Below are 20145 nucleotides of genomic sequence, written 5' to 3'. Positions count from 1 at the left end.
ATCTATAGAAAAGAACATTGGAAAAGGTAAATCATTAGGAAAACATTTTCTTCAACATAATTTCCTTAAAATACAACTGTCTAAACCAAACAATCCTAAGGTGAGATTTGTGATAGAAGTATATATAAGATATGACAACAACATGAAGAAAGGGATAGGTAGATAAATAGAACTGTACTGTTGTAAGATTATTACATTTGTGAAATGGGTGAAAAGAGGTAAGCAGTTAAGTGGTAGGAAGTGTGAAATATGAAGTGAAAGGTGGTACGTTATTTCTAAATAAACTCTGACAAGTTAATATTACATATTAAGCATACTAAGTCATATAGCATGACTACTAAAAAATAAAAGGAACACAGCTAAGAAGTCAATAGAGGAAATAAAAGAAAGTACTTTAAACTATTAAACCCCGAAGCATGCAGAAATGAAGCAACAAAGGAATAAAGGAAAAACAAGTTGTAACCATATGAATAATCATATTAAATATGGACTAAGCTCCCCAATTAGAAGGCAGAGAATATTAGACTGAACTTAAAAAACAAGAGCCAATGGCTATATGCTGTTTATAAGAGACATACTTCAAATATAAAAGTATGTATAAGACTAACAGCAAAATACTAAAAGATAGATACTATGAAGCTACTTAAAGCTGTGGTGGCTATATTAGAGGAAGAAAAAGTAAGCTTCAAAACAAAGAATATTTTAAGAAGAAGAACATTTCATAAAGGTAAAAGAACAATTCAGCAGGAAGGCTGTGTGTGCACAAATATTAATTTGAAATAACATTTTACATTTAGGTCACACAGACCTAAATGTGAAATCTGAAATGATAAAATCTGTTCCACCCTGCTAGTTCAGTTGGTAGAGCATGCAACTCTTGATCTTGGGGTCCTGAGTTCAAGTCCCACAAAGGGCAAAGAGATTACTTTAAAAAAATTTTAAATAAAAAAATAAAAACAAAAATAAATAAAACTACAAGATCTACAGAGGAAAGCAAGAGGAGAAAATCATTATGACCTTGGCTGATTTCCTGGACAGGGCACAAAAGTTACTAATCACTAAATTACAAATTAGTAAATTAGACTTCATCAAAATCCAAAATGTCTACTCTTTTTAAGACACTATTATATCAAAACTACAATGACATACCACCTCACACCAATCAGAATGGCTAAAATTAACAACTCAGCAAACAATAGACATTGGCAAGGATGCGGAGAAAGGGGAACCCTCTTACAGTGTTGGTGGGAATGCGAACTGGTACAGCCACTCTGGAAAACAGAATGGAAGTTCCTCAAAAAGTTAAAATTAGAGCTACCCTATGATCCAGCTGTTGCACTACTAGGTATTTATCTAAAGGATACTAGTGATTTGAAGGGGCAAGTGCACCCCAGTGTTTAAGCAGCAATGTCCGCAACAGCCAAAATATGGAAAGAGCCCAGATGTCCATCAACAGATGAATGGATAAAGGAGATGTGGTATGTATACACATACACACACACACACACACACACACACACAGGCGTGAATATTAGTCAGCCATCAAAAAGAATGAGATCTTGCCATTTGCAACACCGTGGATGGAACTGGAGAGCATTACGGTAAGTGAAGTAAGTCAATCAGAGGAAGACAAATATCATATGACTTTGCTCACATGTGGAATTTAAGAAACAAACAGATGAACACAGGGAAGGGAAGGAAAAATAAAATAAGATAAAAAGAGAGAGAGGCAAACCATAAGAGACATTGAACTCTAGGAAACAAACAGGGTTGTTGGAAGGGAGGTAGGTCGGGGGAAGGGATAATTGGTGGATGCGCATCAAGAAGGGTACATGATATAAGGAGCACTAGATGTTACATGCAACTGATGAATCACTAAACTCTACCTCTGAAACTAAAAAAAAAAAAAAAATACTGAGTACCTATTAATAGAAATTATTACATTCAGCAATAAAGAAGATATAAAAATGTGAAAAAAAGGCACTATTATTTAAAAAAAGGCAAACCAGAGTCTGAAAAAATATTTATATAAATCTAAGAAAAAACATATCCAGAATATATTTTCTAAAAACCTACAGGGTGCCTGGGTAACTCAGTCACCTAAGCGTCCAACTTTTGATTTTGGCTCAGGTCATGATCTCAGGGTCGTGAAATCAAGAGCTGCATCAGGTTCCATGCTGTGTGGAGCCTGCTTAAGATTCTTTCCCTCTCCCAAGCCCCTTTACATGCTCTCTTAAAAAAAAAAAAAGCCTGTTGGGTTCGTTAAAAAAAAATTTACAATTCAATAATAATGACAACCAAATTTTAAAAAGAAAAAAAGGGCAAAAGAGTTTACAAGAACCTCCACAAGACAGGATATACAAATGACCAGTGAGCACATGGAAAGATGCTCAACATGGAAAATTTCTAGATAAAAACATAACAAGATACGACTCCACACCCACTAAAATGACTTAATCAAAAAGACAGGTGATACCATCTGTTAGCCAAGATGTGGAGCAACTGGAATTTTCATGCATTGCTACTGAAAAATTAAAATACACAACTACTTTGGAAAAAGATTTGGCAGTTTCTTATAAAATTAATCTTCCACCTACCCTTTGACAGAGCAAATACTGTGTTATTCTAGGTCCACAGAAAACTTGTAAAAGAATTTCTTAGTAGCTGTTTCTAATAGTCCCCAAATTAAAACAACCCAAATGTCCATCAACAGATCAATGAATAAATGGAATACTTAGCAATAATAAAAGAAACAAACAACTGACAAATGCAATAGCATCACAGACATCCTACTGAAAGAAGTCAGACATAAACAGAGGGTACAGTTAACCCAAGAACATGCTTGGGGGCACTGACACACACACACCCCCCGCCCCTGGTCAAAAATCTACATGTAACCTTTGACTCCCACAAATCTTAACTACTAATAGCCTACTGTTGACCAGAAGCCTTACTGATAACAAAAATAGTCAATTAACATATACTTTGTATATGTATTATACACTTTATTTTTACAATAGAGTAAGCAAGAGGGAAAAAAAATTTTTTTTAAAGATTTTATTTATTTATTTGACAGAGATAGAGACAGCCAATGAGAGAGGGAACACAAGCAGGGGGAGTGGGAGAGGAAGAAGCAGGCTCATAGCGGAGGAGCCTGATGTGGGGCTCGATCCCAGAATGCCGGGATCACGCCCTGAGCCGAAGGCAGAAGCTTAACCGCTGTGCCACCCAGGCGCCCCGGGAAAATTTTTTTTTAATTTTAAAAAGAGAAAATACACTTAAAGTATTACATTTATCAAAAAATTCCATGTATAACTGGACCTGTGCAGTTGAATCCTTGTTTTCAAGGGTCAACTGTATAACGAATGATTCCATCTATGTGAAGTTCCATTATATGAGTTTTACGCAAACTAATCTACTATGGAAAACTCTACTATGGATTTAAAGATCACAATCTAAAACTGGAGCTTGTTGTAAAGATTAAGATAAAACCTGTAAAATAACTTCCTAATCTGTAAAGCAGTATACAAATGTAGACATGATTAATTCATATCAACAACTCTGGCACGGCACATTAATGTCCTCCCAAGGGAGAAGACTGCAATGTCCTAGGTGCACAGTCCCAAAGATCACAAATTAGAATCGTAAAGATTTGAACACATCTTCCAGAAACAAATCAACCGCCAACTTCAAGATATCCTAAAGCATGGGGCCCCTAGGTGGCTCTGCTGGAAAAGCATGTAACTCTTTTGATCTCGGGGTCATGGGTTCGAGCCCCATCTTGGGTGTAAGATTACTAAAAAAAAATAATAATAAATTTAAAATGTACATATATCCATCCTAAAACAAAGATTAATTCTAGAGAGGGGAAAAAAGTGGCACCCAATTGAAAACTAGGTAGCATTCTTAAATTGAAGTGAAGAAACAATAATACTGATAATTCATCAACTTCAGGAAAATTCAGGTAATCAAAATATAGAAAATGATCCAGAAATAAAGATGTGCCAAAGACCAGCAATGGACTTAAAATACCTTTATTTTCCTCATTACAAAATATTTATCACTTAAAATAAAGTACAATTATCTTGATAACTTATTTCTGATTGAAATTTTATGTCAAATAAGAAGTACCCTGCTCTATCACACACTAATCTGAACTTTCTTTAACAGCCTTCAGATTAAAAACAGCCTAATAAAAACACCATTATCTGGGGCATCTTGCTGGCTCAGTTGGTGAGCATGAGATTTTTGATCTCAGGGTTCTGAGTTCGAGCCCCACATTGGGCATACAGACTACTTAAAAAAATTCTTAAGAAAAAGAAAAAGCCATTGGGGTGCCTGGGTGACTCAGCTGGTTGAGTGTCTGTCTGCCTTCAGCTCGGGTCATGATCATGGGGTCCTGGGATCGAGCCCCACATGGGACTCCCAGCTCAGCGGGGAGCCTACTTCTCCCTCTCCCTCTACTCCCCCTTCCCCTGCTCATGCTATCTCAAATGAATAAATAAAATCTTTTTAAAAAGTGCCATTATCTGATTAAAAAGACAAGAAGTTACTATTTATTTCATATTCCTGGGGAAAGCAGTCCCTATCATAAATTACTAACCATTCCAAATGGCTAAATCTGTGAATTTTCCATTTTTGGTTTTAACTACCCCTATTGCCAAATATACACGTTCACTGGTAAAGTAAATCATCCTAGACTATTCTCTGATCATCCTTAACTCTCAAGGCACATCATCAGGAGCCTCAGACACAATACCGAATCCCTTCTGTCCCTGACTTCTTTGGCTTCACGCTATGTCTCAATGTTTTATTTCTCTCCCTGTTTAGATTTGCCAATCCAGTTTAAAAGGGTTTGTGGTTTTTGTTTTTTTTGTTTTTTACCTTCCAACATCTTAGGATGCTGGTAAATGCCTGGTAACTGCCCATAGCTCTGCGGTAGAGCATCTGCATGCACCATATAGAGTGAACATACTTCCCAATTTCAATCTTGGTTTACACCTATTGCCTAAGCATAATTAGGAAACACACCCTTTCATTCTTCTAAGTTTCTAGTATGGACTAGAAGTTAAACAGTCACTCTACTCAGACCACAAAAATAGACAGTAAAAAGTCAAATATACTCAAAGGCAAGCAGCTTGGCTGGCTAGTTGGCTGAATGAATGTTTGGACAAGAACCAACCCAATGCCAACTCAGGTCCTTGGAACATTCTTCTTGAACAAATGCAGGCTTTCATTACTTATATTTAAATTAAGTAAATATATTTATTAAGTAAATATGTATTATATATTAATATAAACATATTAAACATATTTAAATATATTAAATATGCTTGTATAATATATTTAAATGTCACAAATAAATATATATTTAAATATATCAAATTATGCTAAGTGTTAAGAAAGACTGTTAAGGAATTCACTCAATCACTGGATTAAAAATACTACATAATTAGCATACTGATTGTAGTGAACAGTTCCTTAAATGTTAAGGATACTTAAAAACAGTACCTTCTATTAAAGGATTAATAAGTTGGCCATATCTTGTTTTTAAATCATCAGTGCCTCAGCTTAGTCCTTTTGGAAATTATTTTTTTTAAGTTGAAGAAAATAAAGCTTTACTCTATCACGACTGATTTCCAAGAGACAGAATGCGCATCTATATTTAACATAACCCACAAAACAGTTGAATATGACTGTTCTAGGTTATTAGTTAGGTTAATTCAACATTGTCTTGAATCTCAGTATTTCTCAGTATTAACTACTGAGTCTAAGCCTAAAAGAAAAGAATTTGATGGTCAAATGAAATTATGATTGACAACAACCCACATATTCTTCAAACGGTGATTAAACGTGGTAAATCAACAAAATATATAAAACAGAACAATGAACTGCTAATATAACAACATGGATGGATCTCAAATGCATTGTGCTAAGTGAAAGAAGCCAGACCCAAAAGACCACCTATTGTATGAGTCCCACTTATATAAACTTCTGGAAAAGGCAAAATTATAGGGAAAGAAAACAGATCAGTAGTGGCCCGGGGGTGGAAGAAAAGGCTGACTACAACAGACAATAATGTTCCATATCTTGATCACAGTGTTGGTTAAATTGTTTGCTTTTGTCAAAACAACTAGAATTATACATCGAACAGTGAATTTTATCATATTAATTTTTAAAATTAATTTGTTGACAAAATACTATTTTTTAAAGTAGTTTAGAGACAGAAAAAATAGGAGGCCGGCAACAACAAAATGTTACTTCCCACCCTTAAAAAGAGAAGAGAGAATACGGCACATGGAAATAAAAGGCCATTCGAACTCAACTGCCTTAACCAAGTTTACTGTTACGATTCTACGACAGCACTTCTTTCTGTTTCTGCAATGTTCTCTCTGTCTTTGATCCTCATCTCTTGTTTAACTCAATCTTTCAAATCTCTTCGAATGCCTGTGCTTACTCTGGGCTTTCTAACCTTGCTTTGTCTTCTGAACCATCTCACATTCATAATCCACCTTTGCCTTGGTGGTACTCCCTGGTACCAATCCTTTTCTTCACTCTTGGGACTTCACAGGAGTACAGCAGTCCACCCTCTTATCCCCAGTTTCACATTCTGCAGTTTGTCATGACTGCAGTCCAGATGACGATCCTCCCCCTAACATATCGTCAGAAGGTCAAGAAGAGCCTAATGCTCCATCACAACCCTCCATCATTCACCTCACTTCATCTCACCATAAAGGCACTTTATCATTTCATATCACCCACAAGAGAGGGAATAGAGTATAATAAGGTAGTTGTGTGGGGGATGACATTCACATAATTTTTCCTACAGTATGTTACTAAAATTGTTCTATTTTATCATTAGTTATTACTATTATCTCTTACTATGCTTAACTTATAAATTAAATTTTATCATAGATACATATGTACAGGAAAAAGACATACGTAGGGTTTGGTACCATCCAGTTTCAGGTGTCCACTGGGGGTCTTGGAATGTATCCCCTGCAGATAAGGGGGGACTACTGTACTTACATTAATTCCCTTAATTCCTGATTCTATCTCAACTTTGTTCTCACTGGTCCCCCAGCTCAACTTGATCATGTCCTCTTCTCAGCCTTCAAGTGGGGCTCTTACCTACCATGAGTTAAAACCACAAAGGTTATTAATTTTATCTATCATTAAAATGCTTCAGAAGTGGCAAACTCTAAAACATCCCTTGAAATCCTACCAGTGTTTTTTCAATCAAATAAATAAGATGTCCTTATTTTTGTCTAACCAAACTCTTGCTCTTGTCTTTAAATCCCATTTCCTATTTGGTTTTACACAAAGACAAACAGATCAAATTCTTCACAAAAAATCATGTATCTACTTTGAGACTAGTATTAAAATTACACTCTTATCTTCCTTCTTCAGGGTACATACCTGTGATTCCTGCAACACAGTTAATCACTTAATGTTACATCTTACGTACTTTCAAACCTCTCTAGTTCTTCTACATCTTTTAACAAATAAAGTGACCAAAACAGGATACCAATGAATAAGAAACAATTCATAAATAAATACAACACAATACTAACATGGGCCAAAAAAGAAAACTGAAAAAAAGAGATCAGTCAACTACGCTATGGTCCCCATACTATGACAGAGGACAAGAATAGAAAAAAATTACAGTCTCAGAAATTCTGAAAGTTAATTCTCTAGCAGTGGAAGTTGTTGTTTCCTCACAAACCACTCAGATTTTCACAGCCAACAAGCCTTCGAGACCTTTCCATCCCCAGGCAAGAAAAAGCATCCCCCGCCCTCCACCCTGAAAAGCTCTTCTTACTATGAATTCACTGAAGATATCTCTCCCAGAACAGGCAGGTGGCCCTCATGGGGTCTTCTTAGCTACCACCTCAGTTCTATTAGAACCCACTGCTGCTAACTAATTATACAACTTCCTATAATCTTTTATTTCCTTTAAAATCAAAGGCTCATTTTTCTGAGGTGAAGAAGAGAGAAAAGGGTTGAGAAAAGAGGAAGGGAGAAAGCAAAGAAAGAGAACTCTATTTTTTTAAGTGAATTTAGCTGACAGGACTCGTTTTTCCATAATGTGAAAATATACCTTCAAGATAATTAAGAGGCATGTGTGAACTTTAACAACAATTAGATCACAAGATAGAAATACAGAAAATAAAGCTAATAAAAAGAGAAAAGATAAAAGACAGAAATTTAAAAAAATGGAGATAGACTACAAGATGCAGAAACAGAGTTGTAATCAGGAAAAGAAAATAGAAATCTGTCCCCAAAACAGGCAGCAGAGTTATGGATGCAAAATGTAATTTCATTTTGTGTTTCTTTTTAAAGAAAGCAATAATGTGGCTATTTGAAATTAGTTTCGGGGAACATAAGACTGATTTCAGCCCATTAATGTACACGGAAGAGATTCAAATATTAAGGGATTTTATGACAAAGACTTCTAGAAAATGAAGGATTGAGTCAGGAATAAATAGCCATATGAAAACATCTGTAATTCAACAATACTCTTCCAAGTTTAGGCTGGCCTTCATAGCCCTCTGGTGATACACTGAACAGGAGGCTATACAAATAAAAATACAGGGAAGAAGATCCTGGATGTGCTACTTCCACCTCTATCTCTTGGACCCATGTGAGTCATGGCAGCAGCTAGTAAAATCCTAAGGGGTTAAAGTCCACCCCATACCCAAGACCAAAAACTACTCCCACCCCACCTTGGCTCAATGGTTTTCTCCCACTGTGGTGAGGGTGGTTTTGGAAAAGCTCCTCAAATGCCAGGAAACACTGTAATACAAAAAGAAAAAACAATTCATAAGTACCAAAACTTAACTAACATTTTGGCCTCCCTCTCACGGAAGATTGGTATAGAGGAAAAAGCATTAGTCTAGGAACCAAGGAACTAAGAAACCAAGTATATTCTGCTTATTCAGCATTCATTCTAAGATGCTTGCTATATTCCAGGTGACTTGGTAGGGGAGGACATCAAACACTCCCTTTCTGCTAAGGGTTAGTAAACTAGTAGAACATAAGCCAGAAGCTCCTGATGGTCATCTCTGCCATGAACTGGGCTGAAAAAAGAAGCCATCAGAGAAGCTAGCAGAACTAAGGGACTTTGGTAGACTAAAGAGATATTCCTGGTGACACAATTTAAGAACCAGGCTCCAGTTCTTCCTGTAGATATTTTCTCCCTTAAGTTGGTCTGTAATGGGTTTCTGTGACTGCAACTAAGTCTGGCCAATACACTTGGGTTCTAATTCCACACTGAATCTGGACAAGACATTCCTCACTTAATGGCCTTATAGTTTCCTTTTCTATCAAATGGATCTGAGGTTTTTCAAAGTGTTTTTTAGGCAATGGGATTGTTAAATAAAAATCGTATTCTGATATCAAAAATTAATATGGCTTTATTCATATAAGTGTATTTTATCGAGATACAATTTACATTTACTTCTGACCAAGATAAATACGAACAATGGATATTTAAATCTCACCTTGAGACTGAAAATAAAAATGTCTCTATTAGTATAATGTACTTTATAAGATTAAATGTATAGTATTTACTATTATGACCAAAATTACTGAAAACAATGATGTGCTTTGATTAAAACAAAACTTTAAAATTGGAGACCAATGGTCAAAGTTGAAATCTGTTATTAACCTCTCAGGATTCTATTATTTCTGTATTTTGTTTTGGTTGAACATTAGTTAAGACAATCCTGATTCAAAAAGAATAGTTTGCAAAGAGTAACATATGTTTTCCACATATGCCTTATCCCACAATACTATTTAATTAAAGGTGGAGAAAAGTCTTGGGTTCTGCACAAAAGAAAACCTGACAGCACAAGTCTTTTTAAATCTCCAACTGGTTAAGACTTAGTACATAACATAGTAAAACATTCAGGTATGTTGGTTTATATTTTAATGATTTAAACCTCATGTAAAAATTAAATCTGAACCAACTGTTTACAGTATTCAATTAATGCTCTCAAAGAATTCTAATAATCTCTAAATTCTTTGAAGAACATTTTCAGTCAGATTCATATATACTCACTGCCCATCAGAAACTGTAATGAAGCAAATATAAAAAGTTATAATTCCTTTTTTTATAATAAACCTGCTTTAAAGAAAATAAACACAACCTTGGAGAATTATGAACACAGACAAACAATAAATTGGGTCAAATAAGAAGACTATAATAATAATCTATTCAATCTTACTGAGAACCAATTTGATGGGGCAGATCACAGAAGGTGCTATAAAATATCCATTATTTAAGAGTGCCCTCTTTACAATGGAAATGAATAACTCTCCATCTCTAACCTCAAGAAGTTATCAATCTAGCAGATGATACAATACATTCATTCATTCAACAAGAGAGTCTCCTCAGTGACACCAGCCACTGTGCAAGCAACTGGAGCTAAAAAGTGAACAATATATACATGACCCCTACCCTCATAAGTTAAGATTTTAACCTAAGGAGAGTAGATAATCAATAAAGATTTTAAACAAGGAGAAAGCGTAATTATGTTAACATTTTTGAAAGACAGCACTGGCTACTATATGGAAGTTACTATAAATTGGAGGTAGTAACCCAAGGATAGACTGGTTAGGAGCTACTGCAATGATGACAAAGTAACAGGAAATCAAAAGAGGGAACAACCTCAGCTGAAGTACGCAGAAACAAAAAAACTTCAGAGAAGTAAGGCTATAGCTCAACCTTAAAAGATCCAAAGAATAGGCCAGACAAGTAGAGCAAGGGAGTTTGTACACGAAGAGAAAATCATATGAAAGGCAAGCTTGGGGAACTTCGAGTAGATCCTCAGATTGCGTCTTGAATGTGAATCACAGCTAGAAAGGTAGATCAAGGAAAAGCTTAAAGGGTACTTGATAACACAAGGAAACATCTCCAAGACACTGGGGAGTACTTTTAAGCAGGGTGGTAACACAACCAGCTTTACATTTTAGAAAGATTCTTCCAGGGATGGTTAGCTTAAAAAGACTGTTTGTCTGGTTAAAAAGTCTAACCAGCCAAACAACAACACGTTTGCCAACAGATACACTATCTCGAAGTCCTAATCTAATAATTCATCATAACAACCAAATTGCAGTCCAAAAAAGTACTTTGAGTTTTAGAAACCAAGTAACTAGTACCAAGTTCAGGCTGCACGGCAGTTGATATGACTATTAAAACCAAAAAGAAGGGAAGTCTCTATAGACAAAATACTAAAAGTGTAATGGTGGCAGGAGATAAATGGAATGAAAAGGAAAAAAACAGTAACTAAGAAAATAGGGAAATAACAGAGAATTTTATTTCAGGGTAAGAATTACTTACACTTGCTGTGTCAAGATCTACCAAATCTACCCCTTCTATGCAATAAGTAATAAATTATGGCTCCTGACAAGCAGTTCAAAAATCAAATTTAACTTAATACACAGTACTTAAGAAAATAACCAAACAAAAACTAAATTAGAAGCAGCAAACTATTACAGAGGACCAGCTCTACACTAGCTAACTTCCCAATGCTTAAAAAGAAAGCTCTCTGGCTGGTTGGTCCTTGAAGATGACCAACTACAATGGGGATGACTTGGGGTAAGGTGAAGGAGGATCAGGAAGGTTCCTGACCAATGAACCAGACAAGTTCTTCAGCGCTCTCATCCCATTCTCTTTCTCTATATACAACAGATATTACTCAGATACAAACATGACAACAGATATAATGAAGAATCCAATTACTTTATCTCAAGATAATGAATCCTACCTTTCCAGGGTCATCCTTTGATCGAGGCACTTTAAGGAAACACTTGTTCAGTGACAGATTATGTCGTATGGAATTCTGAAATTAAAGAAGAAAAGCCACAGGGTCATTGGAATCCAAAAAACAAAACCCACCTTTAAAAACAGAATCAGAAGCCTAAATACCTCTATTCCTAGAATACAATTCCAAGTGGAATAAGCTTTTTAAATGAACTTCAAATTTAAACCTGATTTTCAAATTATGAACACGGCAAAGAAAAGTAGCTATTGGGAAAGACAGCTTCTAGTAGACTTTACAAAACTCCAAATAATGAAATATATATCCTATTTTAAATGTTTATTAAGACCTTTTTAGGAAGATCTAATCATAGGAAGATACCTCTGATTAATGTTAAATATTAAATACCAAATATAAAATTGTATACGCATTATGACTTTAATTGTATTTATTTATTCATTCTTTTTTTTTTTTAAAGTAGGCTCCACGCCCAAGGTGGGGCTTGAGCCATGACCCTGAGATCAAGAGTTGTGTGCTCTACCAACTGAGCCAAGCAGGAGCTCCTCATTCATCCAGAATGATTCTTAGAATAAGCCAAAATGCAAAATGAATTATAAGTTATGATAACTTTTCTTTTTTTTCTTTCCTGCAATGTTCAGATAATCTACAAGGCACATGTATTGTTTTCTAATGAGATAAAAAAAATGTTTAAGCAAAAAAAAAGTCACTGCTCCATTACAAGAATATACAGAAGCCAATTAGGTTCTTACTTCAATCTATAAGAAAACACATGAGAAGATACTGACTACAGAGGACTAGCAAGAACATCTAGGTTCATCAATACAGCAAGAAAGAATAACCATCTTGAATGGCAAGAAAATGCACTTGGAGACCAGAAGAATCTATGAAACAGGAAATCTTTTCATGAATAAGTAGGACTGTATAACAATTTTTACCAAAAATACCCAAAAGCCATTTCTTTTTAATGAAATGCTGCAAAATCCATTCCATAATTTTTATGCCAAACAGCCAGGTATTTGGTGGAAAGGGGCTCCAACAGCTTTTAACCACCACTTAAGAATTTTAGGAGAGCACTGTGGGCATATCTTATTTTTTTAACATAAAATTCAGAACTCTAACAACAATGCCTATATGAAAACTTCCCTCTCATAGAGGAATACTGGGATTACAAAAGTTCTTTTAAATGACCACAGAATATAAATTCAAGCCTATCTTAGTACCAAACATCAATTTCAAACTTATGAACGGAAGTTCCACTTCTGCTTGGGATACCCTCCCAAAAAATGAGAAAACAATGGGTAAGCCAAAACAAAACAAAAAACCTATTTTTGAGCCACATCAGAGCTGAAGCTGCAAGACAGCCCAACAAATTAAATTCCTAAGAAGGACAAGCCCATTCAAGGAAAAAGCAGACAAACCGTCTCACCTTTTTGGCAGAGTGTGGGAGAAAGAAGTGGCCATCATCCAAGCATCCAATAAGCTAGCTAAAATTTATGAAGTCCAGCACGCGCTGGTGTGTCACTTTAGAATAGCAAGGGCCCATCAGTAGACTGGACACAACCAGGAAAAGGCTGATATTTGGAGGACAGATCAACAGAAATTATCCAAATTGACACACATGCGTGCACAAATACTTAAAAAATACACAACACACACACACACACACACACACACACACACACACACACACACACACACACATCATTCAAGAACTATGGAACAGTATATGTAATGTGAGTCCCAGAAGGAGAAAAGTATGAAGCAGAAGAAAAATGTGAAGAAGGCACAGCCAAGAATCTTCTGAAAATAATGCAAGACATCAAATCACAGATGCAAGAATTTCAGAGAACACCAAACAGAAGAAATTAAATAATTCACACACCTATATTCATTATAGGTCAAAATGGTGAAAATCAAAATGAAGAGAATATCGTGAAGGCAGCAAGAGGAAAAAAATTATGTACAGAGGAGTAAGATGAAAATTATAGCAGACGTCTCAAAAACTGCACAAGTCAGAAGACAACAGAGTGACATCTCCAAAATACTAAAAGAAAAAAGTATCCTATATGCAGTGAAAATATCTCTCAAAAATGAAGGCAAAATGAAGACTTCCAGAAAAGCAAAAGCTGAAAGAATTTATTTTTTGTAGTGCCAGTTGGCTGGTAATGTTATACAGAAGTTCTTCAGGCAAAAGTATAACAAAAAGAAAATTGGATCTACAAAAAAAAAAAAAAAAAAAATAGTTCCAGAAATTATAAAAATGAAGGTAAATTTTAAAAATACTTTTTCTTATTTATAACATCTTTATAACTATCTAAAGAAAATATAATTTTCAATTATGTGGTTTATAACATATAAAGGAAAATGTATGACAACAATAGCACAAAGGATGAGTCAAAAGAATTAGAAATAATAAGGTTTATCAAGTTCTTACACTACAGATAAAATGGTATATTTGAAAGCTGACTGTGATAAGATAAAGATACATGTGGTAAACCCTACAGCAGTCACTAAAATTTAGGAAGAGATATAACTAATAAAATAATAGCAGAGATAAAATGGAATCATAAAAAACAGCCCAAGTCTAAAAAAAGACAAGGAAGAAGAACTAATAAAACAAACTGGAGTTCATCTACCCACCTTAAAAGTTCAAGATGAGGGGGAAAAAATCTAGACAGTCACTATTTTTTTTTTTTCTAAATGGCCTGAGGGGAAGGACTCTACTTGGAGCTTCCTCCTCTACAAAAGGCTTAATTGAATGTTGGAAATCATCAAGGCTCTGCCCTAAGTCCTTTTTTCATTTCCACATTTACGGCCAATGTAATCTCACCTACAGAAATGGCTTCAATGACCATCTGTGACAAACTATCTGGACCTCCAAACTACACCTGTCTCCTAAGCTCCTAACATATATTTTCAAGAATCTACTAGACATCTCCAGAAACACCTTAAACTCAATTATGTTTAAAATTAAACTGAATCTTTATCCCCAGTGTGATCTTCCAGTTTTCTCTTCTCAGGTTAAAGACAGTTATTCACGTAACGCTCCAATCAGAAAGCTTTAAGACATCCTTAATTCTTCTCTTTTCTTCACCAACTAAAATAAATCTGTTACCCAATCTTAAGTTTACCTTTGATCTACCTACTCCATCCCATCTCTCCTGTCACTATCTCATTCCAGGACATCATTCTCACCAAAAATAGTACAATAGCTTCCTAACTGGTGTTGTCCTCCACCATCCTCTCTGTCCCTCCTCCACCATGCTCTACCCTGCAGGGAGTGATCTCCTCACAAGGTAAATTCAATATTACCCCTTCACTTAAAACTTTTCAATGACGTCCTATTGCACCTAGGATAAAATCTAAAATCCTTAACAAAGCCTCCAAAGACCCTTCATAATCTGACCCTACCTCCCTATCTTGCTGTCTACACTCATCCCCCCTCCAATGTTCTTTCTCACCTCTCGGCTTTCTATGTGTTGCTTCCTCTGAAAAGATGACTGCCCACCCCCACCCACCGAGTTACTCCATCTCTTTCACCTGAGTCTACTCAACTTTCAATTCATTCTTGGCTTAAACATCAGTCCTTTAGGGAAGTCCTTTCTGACTTTTCTCAATAGGTTAGGTCTCATTGTAATAAACTTCCTTATCACCCTGGATTTCTCATCACACTTGTAATTATTTGTTTAATGGTGTTCTTCCCATATACTGCATCTTATACCAAAATGTAACTAGGCTACATGAGGTGGGGACCTTGTCTATCAACTCAGAGTCTAGAACATAATGCCACTCATATGGTAATCACAAATCTGTTGAAAAAAATACCAAAAGCATATTTAGAAAATTAAAATACCCAGAGAAAAGGGCGCCTGAGCGGCACAGTAGGTTAAGCATCCAACTCTTGGTTTCAGCTCAGGTCATCATTTCAGGGTCATGGGATCAAGCCCTGCATCAAGCACCGTGTGGAGCTTGCTTAAGAATCTACCTCTCCGGGGCGCCTGGGTGGCTCAGTCGTTAAGCATCTGCCCTTGGCTCAGGGCGTGATCCCAGAGTCCTAGGATGGAGCCCTGTATCGGGCTCCCTGCTCCGTTAGGAGCCTGCTTCTTCCTCTCCTACTCCCCCTGCTTGCTTCCCTCTCTCACTGGCTATCTCTCTGTCAAATGAATAAATAAAATCTTTAAAAAAAAAAAAATCCCTCCCCCCCACCCCGCATGCGTGCCTGCATGATATCTCTCTCGCAAATAAATCTTTTTTTTTTTTTAAAGATTTTATTTATTTATTTGACAGACAGAGAGACAGCCAGTGAGAAAGGGAACACAAGCAGGGGGAGTGGGAGAGGAAGAAGCAGGCTCCTAGCAGAGGAGCCTGATGTGGGGCTCGATTCCAGAACGACGGGATCATGCCCTGAGCCGAAGGCAGACACTTAAGGACTGCGCCACCCAGGCGCCCCTCTTGCAAATAAATCTTTAAAAAAAAAAAAGACTTTTAAATACCTAGAGAGATACAAAAGTCAAAACATGAATATACACACACACAAAATTAAGAAGAGATTACTTCACACCTCACATCTTGGCCAGACCCTACCTCTAATGACTCCAAGAAAAGAAGTTAGAATAGAGAAGTAGACATAATTTAAATGGTGTAGGTTAACCTGGTGAAAAATGGCCCAGGTTAAATAACTAATTAAGGCATACTGCGTGGCCTTAAAGACCCCTGCCTCAGAAGTGGTTTCTCAAAAGTATAAGCTATCTGGACTAGAATCAATTAAAATGAATTTTAATGCCGATTTCTAGGCTCCATCCAAGATGACTAATTCAAAATCTCTGGAGTTGTAACCCAGGAATCTATATTTTAAGAACACTCTAAGTGATTTTTATTTTAAACTTAAACTTTAAACTGGCACCTCCAATTCAAATTAACCACCATATTCCTATCTGCATCTCTTTTTCCCCCCACTGTGAGAGCCCTGGTTCCCCCACATCAATACATGTACTCATGTGTTCTATCCTACCATGCACATTAAAACAGTTTCAGAATGCTCCCAACTTCCCAACGTCTCACCTTGGGGTTACTGGAGGTACAGGCTGCCTCTAGTGAAAAACCACTAGACAAATCTATTAAGTAAAGGTTATAATTTCTTTGCAATTCTTTTCAATCTTAGTATGTATCCCATGAAAATACAGAATGCTCTTTTCAAAAGTTTCTTGAATTTTTTTCTCTGTGTGATTATGTTATCCATTTGATATGATGTATGGCTTGTTTCTGCTTATATTCAGTTCTAAGGTTTCCTTTTTCCATCCTTTTTGATTTTGTACATATATATTTTTTGAATATGTAAAACATTTACATGGTTTAAAACTAAATAAAAAGTATACTCGAAATCTTATTCTCTTCTATATGCCTTCCACCTCGGTTCCATCCATCCTCTATAGGTAACTATGTTCACTACATTTCTAGTTTATTACTACTAAGTTTCTTTTTACAACAATAAATATATATATTTTTCTTTTTCTGCCTACATAAAAAGTAGAATACACCCCCACATATACATAGCATTCTTTTGTATTTTTCTTTTTACTACCCTAAACTCTAGTAAAGGTTAATTTTCTTTAGTAAAGTGAATAGCACACAAAAAAATTAAACTCCTGGGGCACCTGGGTGGCTCAGTCGTTAAGCGTCTGCCTTCGGCTCAGGTCATGATCCCAGCGTCCTGGGATTGAGCACCACATTGGGCTCCCTGCTCAGTGGGAAGCCTGCTTCTTCCTCTCCTACTCCCCCTGCTTGTGTTCCCTCTCTCGCTGGCTCTCTCTCTCTCTGTCAAATAAATAAATAAATAAAAATCTTTTTTAAAAAAATTAAATTTCTTTTTCTCTAGTTCAGATTACAAAATCATCCCATCATAGAAATTTAAAGAGTGTTTTTAAAACTCTTCTGGAATATTCAAAGAGTTATTTTTAGCATGTAATCTCCCTTCAATGCCCTAGCACAAAATGAAAGGGAGTTTTACCTAAATATTAAAGTACTATTTGAATCCTTTCAAACGACCATGGCAACATTTTCTCCTCTGGGTGACAGAAGAAAATAGTGAGCAGCAGATTGTAGGAGTGTGCAAAACAAATCTAAGGACAGCAAATTGTAAAACACGAAAACAGAGTTCGGACCTGAGCAAAGGAGGAGATAAACCATTTTCCATTTGTCTCCATTTGCAATGTTTAAACTATTTCTCCGTTTACAAAAATAAAATCAGAAACAATCCTGGGGCGCCTGGGTGGCACAGCGGTTAAGTGTCTGCCTTTGGCTCAGGGCGTGATCCCGGCGTTCTGGGATCGAGCCCCACGTCAGGCTCCTCCGCTGTGAGCCTGCTTCTTCCTCTCCCACTCCCCCTGCTTGTGTTTCCTCTTTTGCTGGCTGTCTCTATCTCTGTCAAATAAATAAATAAAAATCTTAAAAAAAAAAAAAATCAGAAACAATCCTGACAAGTTCTAAGCACATAAAATTGGGTGGAAGAGACTTTTTTAAAAGAATAAACACGAGACAGCAATCCCTAGAAATATTAAAGATCTAATATCTAAATCAAGAGATTGGACCAATCTCTTGGGTTCTAAAAGTGACATAATCCTTCACCTACTCTCATTTCTCCCCTTTCCCCTTCTTTCCTCATTATATCTAAACCATTATCTTCCAGTTGAAACTGTTATCAGTTACTTCCAAACCAGTTTCAGGCCCTGAGCTGGGCTGGCCAGCAGCACGAAACTCAGCAGAACGGACCTGGCACTCTAAGGTGGATGTACACTTGGAGCTGAGGTCGGACAGTAAATGCGGTATGTAACTGACCTTCATGTACTTTTCACTACCAAATCCAGACCAAGCTCTTCAGCTCGGCATTCATATATTCATGGAATCTCTGCATTCTGTCTCTATCCCAAATCTTAACTGCTCTCTACCAAGAACCCCTATAAGCAACTATTTCCTAAGAGTGTTTGTTATTAAAAAAAACAAACAAACAAACAAACAAAAAAACCGCCCTAAATCTTGTCTTCAAAATAGAGCTCAATTACACTTCCTCCATAGTTTTCTATTGATTCGCCCCTTCCTGTACTCTCCTAGCATTCAGTCTTCTTGCCACTCACTTTAGAATCTCATCACACTTCCTATAAGCTCTTCTAAATTCTCACAGCACTTAATAACTTCACCCTTCATTTAACACTCTTTACAAAGTCATATATATACTGGACATTATGGCTTACACATACTAGGTGTGCCCAATTAGACAGTCCATCATAGCACAGCACTCACTCTGTACTTCTCCATTACAGAGTTGTTTACATAACATTATAATTACTTGTTTATGCATATCCCCCTTATCCAATAAAGATTTAAGCTTCCTTAGGGGCCATGTGCTAAGTTTCTTAGTACTGCCAAAGCCAAACATACTGCTTACAAGAGTACACAGTAAGTAAATCCTTTTTGAATTAATAAATGAAAGACTAACTTAGTTGAAAACAAGAGGATATGATCTAAACCAGAGATTGGAAATTTGTGGTCCATAGAATGAACTCAGCCAACAGACTTACGGTTGTCCTGCACTGTATTTAAGAAAACTGGAATTAACACATAAAAATTGGGAAATGGCACACAAAATCCAGATTTCTGAATTTTCTGGGGGCCGGGGGGGAGATTGTAAGATCTGCCATATGCCCTAAAACGCTACAAGCGCCTAGAGCACAGCTGCTCTATATTAGACATGCACTCTTCAGTTAGTCATCTTTTTTGCTTTACTCATTTATGTCACCTGGCTGGTCCTTGCAAATATGTAAGTTTATAATCGATGATACTGACCCATGAATCCCTGATGGGCTTTCTAAGCGACTTATTCAAATTTGGGGGATTTCTAGTCCCTAGCCACCACATGTTTTTCCAATGCTAAATAGGTTTATCAAAATCTATTAGCCTTCCCTCATCCTAAATCTTGACAAAAGGACTCTACTGAATAGTAGTGCCTAGTGGTAAAGCCAGAACACACAGCTTAGATGGATCACTACTACTTGGTTAGAATGATGCTTTTTTTTGGGGGGGGGGGGGGCCTGGGTGGCACAGCGGTTAAGCGTCTGCCTTCGGCTCAGGGCGTGATCCCAGCGTTCCGGGATCGAGCCCCACATCAGGCTTCTCCGCTATGAGCCTGCTTCTTCCTCTCCCACTCCCCCTGCTTGTGTTCCCTCTTTCGCTGGCTGTCTCTATCTTTGTCAAATAAATAAATAAAATCTTAAAAAAAAAAAAAAAAGAATGATGCTTTTTTTGATTCATGGATCAAATTTTATTATGTACTTCCTCCAACGAAATACTGTTAGATTCTTATTCA

The 20145-nt window shown here is 36.5% G+C and overlaps 1 protein-coding gene across 4 annotated transcripts in view; it reads right to left on the bottom strand.

Annotated features, from left to right (window-relative positions):
* Positions 1-20145, bottom strand: part of FOXJ3 (forkhead box J3) — a 144432-nt gene that overhangs the window by 76205 nt on the left and 48082 nt on the right. For all 4 annotated transcript variants that reach the window (XM_026498354.4, XM_044383921.3, XM_044383923.3 and 1 more), the window contains exon 4: positions 11772-11846. In XM_026498354.4, the coding sequence (XP_026354139.1) occupies positions 11772-11846 (75 nt within the window). The remainder of the gene's footprint in view (positions 1-11771; positions 11847-20145) is intronic.

The sequence above is a fragment of the Ursus arctos genome, unplaced genomic scaffold, assembly GCF_023065955.2.
Source record: "Ursus arctos isolate Adak ecotype North America unplaced genomic scaffold, UrsArc2.0 scaffold_12, whole genome shotgun sequence".
Taxonomy (NCBI): Eukaryota; Metazoa; Chordata; class Mammalia; order Carnivora; family Ursidae; genus Ursus; species Ursus arctos.
This window is presented reverse-complemented; position numbering and strand designations above follow the sequence as displayed.